The 10566-nt window shown below is 40.7% G+C and overlaps 1 protein-coding gene across 2 annotated transcripts in view; it reads right to left on the bottom strand.

Moving 5' to 3' along the window:
* Positions 1-10566, bottom strand: part of PNPT1 (polyribonucleotide nucleotidyltransferase 1) — a 47462-nt gene that overhangs the window by 30657 nt on the left and 6239 nt on the right. For both annotated transcript variants that reach the window (XM_019549255.1, XM_019549256.1), the window contains exons 5-11: positions 8516-8565; positions 6688-6751; positions 6544-6591; positions 4511-4624; positions 3623-3809; positions 1758-1809; positions 1372-1429 (exon numbers count right to left, since the gene is read on the bottom strand). In XM_019549255.1, the coding sequence (XP_019404800.1) occupies positions 1372-1429; positions 1758-1809; positions 3623-3809; positions 4511-4624; positions 6544-6591; positions 6688-6751; positions 8516-8565 (573 nt within the window). The remainder of the gene's footprint in view (positions 1-1371; positions 1430-1757; positions 1810-3622; positions 3810-4510; positions 4625-6543; positions 6592-6687; positions 6752-8515; positions 8566-10566) is intronic.

Raw genomic sequence — 10566 nt, 5'->3', positions numbered from 1 at the left:
CGGACTAGATGATCTGCTCAGGACCCTTCCGACCCTAGAAACTATGAAGTGGCTTCCACATCTATTACCAGATGCGGAGCCATCAGCCCCCTTGCGAGACAAACACCAGCACCCTCACAGTTTTAGGTCCACTCATCTCTTAAGCTGCTAAAAGGAAGGATAAGTAGATTCTAGCTTTCTACTCCTATGGAAAGACAACACTTTTTAGTAAGTTAACAATTAATGAATTGTAGCAGGGCCAGTCCATGGCTGAGCAGGTCCCATGTCAGTAAGATGAGAGAGACCCTACCTTACACTTCTACAATCTGGAGACTTGGGGAAGCTTTCATATCTTGCTATGGTTATGAACAAATGCAGAGTTTTCATTTTTAACATGGGAAGGGAGAAAATATGAGCTGTACAATCCACTCCCCTTTTGCTCAGTAGCTTTCCTTGTGTTTGCCTTCAGAACAGGAGGCTACAGCAGAGGGAGAAGGATACATTTCTTCTATCACATTTCCTCTCCCTCCTTATCAACAGGGAAAGTAGGGGAAAATTTTTTTCAGCAGTTATCCACATTCTGATTACCTGACCATCAACTGCTAACTGTTCAGCACTCTGATCCTAGGCCAGAGGTGGGCAAAACGTGGCCTGTGGGCCGCATGCGGCCTGCCAGGTCATTCTGTTTGGCCCGTGGGAGAACAAGGGAGTTAGTGAATAATGGTGTAAGAGCCAAGAAGTGTAAGTTGTAGGGTAGGGAATTTTAGTCAGATATTTAAAAACTTTATTAAAATGTATTTAACTTATGAGTAAGGATCTCTGGAATTTGTGCACAGTCCTGCAGCTTCTTTAATCTGGAGTTCCCTTCATGCACTCCCCTGCCACTGACTGGCAGAGGGACCTTGTCACTTGCTGCCCACACCTGAAACTGGAGCTGCAGTTTTTGCCTGCCAGCCATCAGGCACAGGTGGCAAGCCATTGGGTGTCTCTACCATCAGTGGCAGAGAGGTGCATGCGGGAAACTCCAAGATTAAAGGAGCTGTGCACTTCTGATACAAATTCTGGAGATCCCTACTTACGAGTAATATTTAAGATAAAGGAAGCCTCACTTAAGAGATTCAGTTCCCCGATACCCCTTTATTGACAGTATAAAATTTACAATAAACATTCCCAAGACCCCATATACGTCTTCTAGGAACATGAAGACAAACAAAAGCAGGCTTTTTTTTTGTATGAAATGTAAATTAAGCAAAAAAAATCTAACTTTATAGCATGGTCACACTTACAGACCTCAATCAATACTAGAGCCCATCTATGCCTAGGCAAATGCTACAATGAATAGCTCAGAATCTAAATAGGGTTCTTTTAACTCCCTAAACATTAGTACAATACCTCTCAGCTGTTCTTCTGTTTTAAGTCTTATCTTGTTAATTTCTTCATCTCGAGAAATCTAAAACACAAAATTTGTGATCCATTATTATAGCAACATAATGAACATTGATAACAATGGAATTTCAAGCACAAAGAACCATAGCATTCTGCAGAGTACAAATCTCAGCCCCTATGAAAGCAACTAAATTAAGAAAAACCAAGTCAAATGTATTACTGCATAAGCAATACACAGCAGAACTAAAGTCAGTCTAATGACAATTGTTTCTTAAGGAGCTGTCATTAAGGGGGTAGTAAACTTAATTTAAACAAATTAGTTGAGAAAAAATTCAGAAAACCAACACAAATGTGATTTGTTTAAATAAACAGATTTTGGTGTCACTACTTACTTTGTCATGGTTAAAATCTTTAAACACTTCACGTAGCTTATCAGATGCAAGTCTTTTAGAAAACAAAAAAAAATAATTTTCAAATTACACAAAGGTTAAGTAAAATAGGAACAAGAATGTATCTAATACTCTGAGGGGAACTATGATTAAAGATTACTAAATGATCAGAGATTTTAGCACTGCATCTTTGATGTTATAATATATAGCAAACATTTTGTAATATATCTAAACATGTTAAACTTTATTTTACACACATGCATATATATAAAAATTATATAATTATTATAATTATTTAAACTTATATCTATAAGTGTAACATTTCCCCCAGTACAATACTATATCTAGGATTCACATGCACACCTGTTCCATGTTGAAACTTGGTCTATTTAGAACACTACTTCACTAACATTTTGTTGCAATAAAATTTAGAAAAAACTTTTCACATTAACATTGTATGCTTTGGTTAATAGTTTTTAAACTTAAATTTTAGACGGATTCATCTATAAGGTTGGTGCAAATTCAAACTGGAAAAGTTCTTTGTAGTTGTCATTGTCTGTCAAAAATATTTAAGTAACATAAGAAAAAGAATGAGTCCCTGAAAAAAAGGCAACGAAATTAAGTGGGGCTCATCTGGACATTTATAAAAACAAAAGAAGACATCTTTTATATGTTTAGAAGCCCTGGAATGACCAGTTCCTATATTTTTCTGTTTTCAAAGAGAAGCTCATCTCCAATGCTTCTCAACTGGGATGGTGCAAGAACCTGTCAGGGGCGCTGCAATGCTGCCACTGTTGCAGAGTGAAATTGCCTCGTGCCCCTCTTTTCAGGAAGCATGCTGGACTTGACCTGACAAAACAACTTCACCAGAAAGGTGAGCTTGCCTGCATTATAGACGCCAGCATGTGTGCTGTTTCTGCTGTGGCTCTTCCCAGTTTGGTGCCAACATTCCTCCTGAAAAATGGAAGCGCCCAGAGCAGTTTCACCCCATGGTGCTGGCAGCCTGAAAATAAATGCTGCTGCCACCAGCTAAAACTGTGTCACATGCCTCCCTTTTTCAGGGGGCATATTAGAACCAAGCCATTTCTGCTGCAGCACTTCCTGGCATGCCTGCCTGCATAACAAGAAGGATGTTGATACACTCAAGAGGGTCCAAAGGAGAGCCACTTGTATGGTTACGGGCTTACAAGACAAGCCCTATGAGGAGAGACTGAGGGACGTGGACCTCTTCAGCTTCCACAAGAGAAGGCTGAGAGGTGATCTTGTGGTTGCCTACAAATTCATTACGGGGATGCAGCAAGGGATTGGAGATGCTCTGTTCACCAGGGCACCTCTTGGGGTAACCAGGAGCAATGGTCACAAACTGACAGAGAGCATATTTAGGCTAGATATCAGGAAAACTTCTTCACGGTAAGGGTGGCCAAAATTTGGAATGGGCTTCCAAGGGAGGTGGTGCTCTCCCCTACCTTGGGGGTCTTTAAGAGAACACTGGATAGGCATCTGACCCCAGCACTCTTTCCTGCCTAGGCAGGGGGTTGGACTCGATGATCTGTTGAGGTCCCTTCCGACCCTAGAATCTATGAACATAATACAGGCAGGTACACCTTTCTGCTGCAGCTGCTTTTCCCTTCAGTTCTGACTTGCATAGCAAAAACAGAAGCATGCAAGACAGTTCCACATGTCCTGTGTGCTTCTGTTTTAGGAGACACTGGGCAGGGTTGGACTGGGAAGGGCTACAGCAAGAATATGCGTCCTGCCACAACCGCTTCCCAATCTGGCTCTTTATGTGATGCATGGCACCTTCTTTTGTAACAGCTCAGGTTAGTTAAATGGCACACTTTAAAGCAGAACTGCTTTGTTGTACTTACTCCTTTGTATATTCCACAATTTCTGCTGGAGCAACAAATAAATTCTCAGCAGCTCTCTTGGCAGTACCCTGTTTTTTCACCAGGTGTTGGATACTTTGAAGTATTTGCTGGGTATGCTTCAACCCAGTTTTGATGGCATGGCACAAGTCCTGCTGCAGTATATTGTCAGCTGCTGCTTCCAACATGACTACAAATCAAAGTTTAAGCCAATTAATCATTATGCTTTTCAACCCTTATAGAACAAACAATTAAATTGTACCTATCACAAAGAGAATGTGAAGGGTAAGGTGATTTGTTAAAATTTATAACAATGGCTTGGTTGCTTTGTTCTCCATCAGGTTGATTCTATTATTTCCAAACATTATAATAGAAATAGTGTTTTATGGAAACCAAGACATTGGATTTATGCAAACGTTAATAGGAAGATTACAGAATAATTTTAATTTACATGCAACTCAGTGCAGAGAAATTCCATACAATGCAGTTTACAGGAAAAAAATGCCCCAATATAAGCTAATGGGCAGAATGTGCATTTAACTGTCACACAATCTGATTATGTAGAACAGCACGATTACATAAAGTTGTGATACAAAAATCTGAAATAATATAAATACAATCTAAACATTAATTGTAGTTATAAAGTAGACTAAGTTCAAGATGAAATCCAAATCAGGAAGCAGTTGGCTCAAGTTAAGATTTGTCTAAACAGATTTAGGTCTCAGTTATTCAGCAAAAGCATTTCAGACAAATCAAAAAAAGAAAAACATGTTTTAACTATTCTTATTTATTCTATAGAAAGGAAATGTTTCTAGTTACAATTAAATGACGAGAATGCGTTAACTTCCTTCAACTAGCCCCCGCCCCAATTTGAATAATTTAACCACTTACCAATCTGACTTTGAGGGCCTCCAGCAACCACTAAATTCAACGGACTAGATGACATTTCTTTTCTAGTTGGGTTAATAACAAGCTGCCCATCAACAATTCCTACCCGTACTGCACCTACAGAGAAAATCCAGGAGTTATCTTTGCAGCTTAATACCTGTGCTTTAACTTTATTTTCTTCTCACAGCAACTCATATTATTAATTGAAAATTTTCTTTAGGGATATTAGTGGTTTAATATACTTCTTCCAGGTATTCTTGCAAAATAATGCAGGTTTAATATACTTCTTCCAGGTATTCTTGCAAAATAATGCAAATTCAAACAACACAGTTTAAAAAATTAAATAAAAATGAAATAACCTCGAATATTCTTATTTACTGGGTCAGTACCATTCTCATAATATCCCTGGTAGTAGCGTTATACCCAGTTTAACAGCCTGCTTTTCTTCATAATTTGGATGTGGGTTTTCTAGAACATAATTCTTTTATGAAAAACACATGAAGTAAAACATCTGTCGGGAAAAGTTTCCTTCATGAAAGCTATTTCCAGTTGCTGAAAACCTCCAATTAGAATTCTTGGGGAAAGGGACAGGAGGGTGCCTGAAGATAAAAAGAGCCACTATCCTGCTTCCTTTGACACAAGGCCCTGCACACAAGTTTTCCCAAAACCTGAAAAAACAAAGGAAGTAAAAAATACGAAGCAAAATTTGAGCACTAAAACCCCATTCACGTATTACAGCTATAATACATTAAACTCAGGAACGTAAAATATTTTCAAATGCCAAAATAATACCGGTTAGCTTTCATTCATTTTCACTTCCGAATCTAGATGCTCCTACAGATGTGCAAGAAGCTTGCTCTGATGTGCTGAAAATCTAGCATGTCAGAGCAGACTTGCTTAATCAAGCATGGAAATTGACACACTTTAGCAGCCTTGCGAGTCATGTGCATCAGTGTCTCCACACTGAAAAAATGGCAGCATGGCTCTTTGAACTAAAACATGTTCAATGAGCTTTAGTTCAAAGCACCCCACCACCATTTCTTCATCACATGGATGTTGGTACACAAACGCATAGGCACTTTTAATTATCATAGCTTGCTAATTAAAACGCTCTGCACCATGTCTCAGAGCACATGTAAAAGCACATGTAAAATGCCCCAAGAGCTTTACTTAGGGGGTTAGTATCACTACTCTCATTATAAAGAAAGGGAAAAAAACCCGGCACAAAGCAGTAACATGATTTGCCAAAAGTCACCAAAAGTTAGCCCTATGGCACAGCTGGAAATAGAGGCCAGGTCCTCTGACACCCAGTACAGAGCTCTATCTACACTGCCTTGGATTCTAACGTATTTGCACACACACACACACACACACACACACACACAATCTTTCAGCCTTAATTCCAGTTTAATCAAATTTTATTTTCTGAGCATTTAAAAAAAATGTTCTTGAAGGGATAAGGTAACAATAAAGTTTTACTGTTTCCCAACTGATTGGCTAACAGAAAACATATTGCAAATTAAAGATGTTCTAACAGGGCTGGTACACCAGAGACCATTTCTCAGAAAAAGATGGTTAGGAATGTTTTAAAGGGGAAGAAAGACCTCCAAGAGAATGGTTTTGATACTTATTGAGGAAACAAAAGAGGTGTCCATAAAGCGTAAACAAAATAAAGAGTTCATCTGCAGTAGCAATACCCTATGAAGAAGCTTTCATAGGCATGCATTAACATAAATAAAATACAATAAGCCATGTATTTTAAAAGTGTTATTTTCCACGGGAAATAAAAACAAGAAGGTAATTTCCTAATCAAAGTTACTTGGGTTCTACAAAAAAAATCTAAGTAGCAATATCTCTTTTTAAAATTGTCCATTAATTGCTTTTCCTTGTTGCACAGACCTTTCACACAGAAAGACAGAAAAACAAGATTAGAAAACTATAAATTACCATTAGAATCAGAGACTTTGTTTTAGGCGTGCAAGGTTCTTGTAGCCTAACTGCTCCATTATTTCCTTGATACTAAAACATCTACTTACCAATTGGACCATTCCAAGGAATATCTGATAATGCAAGTGCTGCAGATGCTAAAATTGTAAGATATGAAATATATTATAAACTGTTCACACAAACATAAATAAAAAATATTTTGCAGACTTTTCTAAAGAGAGAATCCTTTTTACCTCCATTAATTGCCAGGACATCAGGGTCATTGATACCATCTACTGCTAAAATATTACAAATGATCTGGTATAAGACAGAAAGACAAAAAACATAGCTCAAAGTTCTTGCATTATTTTCTACTTAGGATATATTTGCAAGGGTTATGAAATGCAGTTACCTAATACATGTACAAGCTCATATAAGTAAATGAAAAGTATTCAAATATATATTTTAATTAACTGGTAAAGAAAAATGTTAATATGTGACACTAAGAACTGCGAAGTCAGAACAAGTATTGGTCCTTAAAATGTAATTATCTTTGTCTATACCAGTAGTTCTCAACTTTATCAGAGACCTGGCACCCATCTGACTTTTTTGAATTTGCTGGTACCATAACTGAGAACCATCATTGTATTGCTTCAGCCACTAATGCACGCAATGCCAGGCATACAGACATTTAAGAGTTCATTTGAAAGACTAAAGGACCAACTTCCACCTCCGATGTACCAGGGAGCTTTATTAAAAGCAAACTGTACAGCGGACTAAAGAGAAGGCTGATAAACAGTTCAGATGTTACTGGGGAGTGTGCAAAAGCATCCTTCATTCTTCCTACCCCATTTATATGGTCCCTAAGCCAGATGGATTAAAGCTTTGACCAGCATCCGTGGTTAAAACACAGTTCATTAGTTTGCACATCTTTCCCACCTGCTTGCTGCAGAAAGTCTGCAGGAGCTGTTTTCACTGATCTTATACTAAAAGAGTTTACTAGAGCTCAAAACAGTTTCTCTCAAATGAAGGCTGAAAGCAAGCAGGATTAATACAACAAGCAAGCAGCATGTCATTAGCAATCAGGTGCAAGCAAGGAGATCATCTCAGAGACTTGGAGGGAATGAGCTAAAAGCAAAATGTATCATCCTCATATGTCAATGATTTTCACCAGAAATGCTACCACCGCAGCCAAGTACAACCACACCATGTCCCTTCTGTAGAGCCAGATCAGGAAGTAGCTGTAGCAGGGGTGTGCTCTCTTGCCACAGTCCTTCTTGGTTTGACCCTGCATGGTGTCCCCCAGGAACAGATGCCTGGGGCAGGTGGAACTGTCCCATGTATCTGTTTCTAGGAGACGGGTGCAGAGTGGGACCTTGGAAGGGCTGTGGCAACAGGAACCCATGCTGTGGTACCCCCTGGAACCATGGAACCCTTGTTGAAAACCATGGATCTACACTTTGTATTTGCTTACCTTAACAACCAAAATAATGAAATAAACATGAGGGGTAAAGTGCATGATCAACAACATTTCATGGTGAGCAGCCTTTAAATGTTCACAAAAAAAGACTAAAAGGATCTCAAATATTCAGGATTATTTTCACACCATGGGAAGTAGTGAAGCATCTCTCTCAGACATGGAAAAATCAAGAACAAGCTTGCAACAAAAAACCTATTGGAAGCCTGAATTAAGTTCGCTGAATATCCTATTCTACTGGATGTGCAATATAAGAATTATTATTGCTACACAATTTCAATTAAACTGTTACCGAGTAAAAATGACTTGCTCCCTAAATATAAATTGCATTATTTCCTTAAGATAGCTAGCCTGAATTTAAACCAGTTCAAGAGAGTAACTGTTTCTAATAACATAGGACACTTGTTAAAACAAAGCAATTTACTGAATGATTAAAGGATGCTGCTGTTAATTTTTCTATCACATCAGCAATAAATACTATTTTGCAAAATGTGGATCCATCATGAATGCTACTCCAAAATCATTTTCTAGGGCTTCCATAGAAGCCCATCTCCAAATTAAATCCACAAATGTGATTATCATTAAATATAATGAGCACAACCTACCTGTGTATCATAGTAGTAGCCTTCTGGGAAGAGTGGCCTAATTGACCGATCTGTAAAAGAAACATTTCAAAACTTACATACAGAGAAGACTAAGATGATGACTGTCAACAATAGATGAAAGATAAGTATGTGTACAATAAAAAATTGGTAAAGAAATTCAGCAAAGCTGAATTATCATATTTCAGGCTTAAAAACAAAGAATTAATCCAAAGTGAAACCCATATTTTCAAAACGTAACCAAAAAAAAAAAAAAATCACAGAGCCTAATTAACATGTAAAACTCTTTGCCACAAGAGAGTCTAAAACTTGAGCAGGATGCAAAAAAAACTGGGCATGTTCATAGATGCAGATACCTGCTGTCCATAAGATAGTGGCAGCCACACAACTGCAAACATCTCTCCAACAACAGATTATTTAAATCCAATTCTCACGAAACCACCAGGTCTTGCAAGACATCCAGATGCCAGCTCTGGCTCCTTGTCAACAAGAGTCATAGGAAGGTAGGGGCCAGAGGAGGACACTTAGTCCTACCCCCTGCTGATGGCAGAAGCATCTCTGGCTAAACCATCCAGCCAAGTATGTCTAACTTGCTCCAGAAAACTTCCAAGGATGGAAATTAACAATTTCTCTAGGTAACCTGTTCCAGTGTTTGATCACCCTCATACCCAAAAAGTTTCTCCTAATTCACAACCTAAATTTCCCCTGCAGCAGGCATGAGGCTTTTGCTCCTAATTCTGTCCCCTATGGTCAAAGAGAAGAGCCCACCTCTATCCTGTAATTGCCCTTCAGGTATTTGAAGACTATTATCAAATTGAACCCTGCCCTCCTTCCCAGACTAAATCAACCTAGCTTTTTCAACCTTTCCTCATAAGTCTTGCCTCCAGGGCTTCTAATAATTTTTGATACTTTGCACTGGACTCTTTCCAAGCTGTCCACAACCTTCAAGTGTGGGGCCCAAAAATGGACACAGTACACCAGGTGACATCTCACTACTGCTGAACAGAGTGAAAGAATCACGTCCCTTGATTTGCAAGTTAGCCAACAGCATACTGGATTGTATTTTTTCAGCAATATATTCATTTTATTGTCTACTGTAACCCCCCTGCAGTTCCACAACCTAACCACTCATTCCCCAGTCTGCATTTGTGCATGAACTTATTCCATCCCAAGTAGAGGACCTTGTATTTTTCATTACTCAATCTGATCCAACTGATTCTGGACCATTTCTCAAGTCAATCCAGGTCATTCAAGATCCTAGCCCTACCTTCCAGAGCAGGGGCAGGCAGGCAATTATTTTGGCCGGAGGGCCACATACCCAGTTTTGGTAAGCTGTCAAGGGCTTCATGGGTAGCCCTGCCCCTTGACAGGTGCCCTGCCCCCTCATCACCATCTTGGGACCAATGTCCCAGGGCCAGCACCGGTGGGGCCCACAGAAGGGTGCAGGCTGGCAGGGGTCTGTGGAGCCAGGCTGGGCTGCACCAGCAGGGAACGTAGGGAGCTGGCCTGGCTCCACAGAGCCCCAGCCACCCAGGACCCTGTACCCCTGCCACCCTGTAGTGGGCCCTGCTGCTGCTGGCCTTGGGACACTGGTTCAAGCCCGGTGCTCTTGCGCCCGCTCACTCCCAGTGCCCCCGAGCTGCGTGGTACAGGCGGGAGGCAGCACACAGCCCCGACACCCTGCTTGCTGGCAGGGAAGGAGTTGGTGCAAAGTGCGGGGAAAAGCGGCCCCTCAGCCGCCCAGTGGCTGGTGCTCCTTGCTGCAGCCACTCGCAGCCCGTGAGGCACTGTCCTGAGCAGGCACAGACAGCCCCACATGGGCTGTGAGCGGTTGTGGCGCAGGGCGTCAGGCACAGGGTAGGGGCTGCTTCCCCCCCACACACACGGCACCTGTTTGGAACCTGCCCCCGCCACCAACCTGGGCCCTGCACCGGTTCTGGGCTCACCGATTGGGGCTGTGCCACAGCAGCTGCAGCCCTCCCGCTTGCCATGCTGGGCAGTGCTTGCTGCTGCTGCCCACCCAGAGCTTGCGCCATGGTAAGCTGCAGTGAGGC

Source organism: Crocodylus porosus, unplaced genomic scaffold (assembly GCF_001723895.1).
Source record: "Crocodylus porosus isolate Cpor-Errol unplaced genomic scaffold, CroPor_comp1, whole genome shotgun sequence".
NCBI classification, from domain to species: Eukaryota; Metazoa; Chordata; order Crocodylia; family Crocodylidae; genus Crocodylus; species Crocodylus porosus.
The sequence above is the reverse complement of the archived record's forward strand: the minus strand, read 5'-3'. Positions and strand labels throughout refer to the sequence as shown.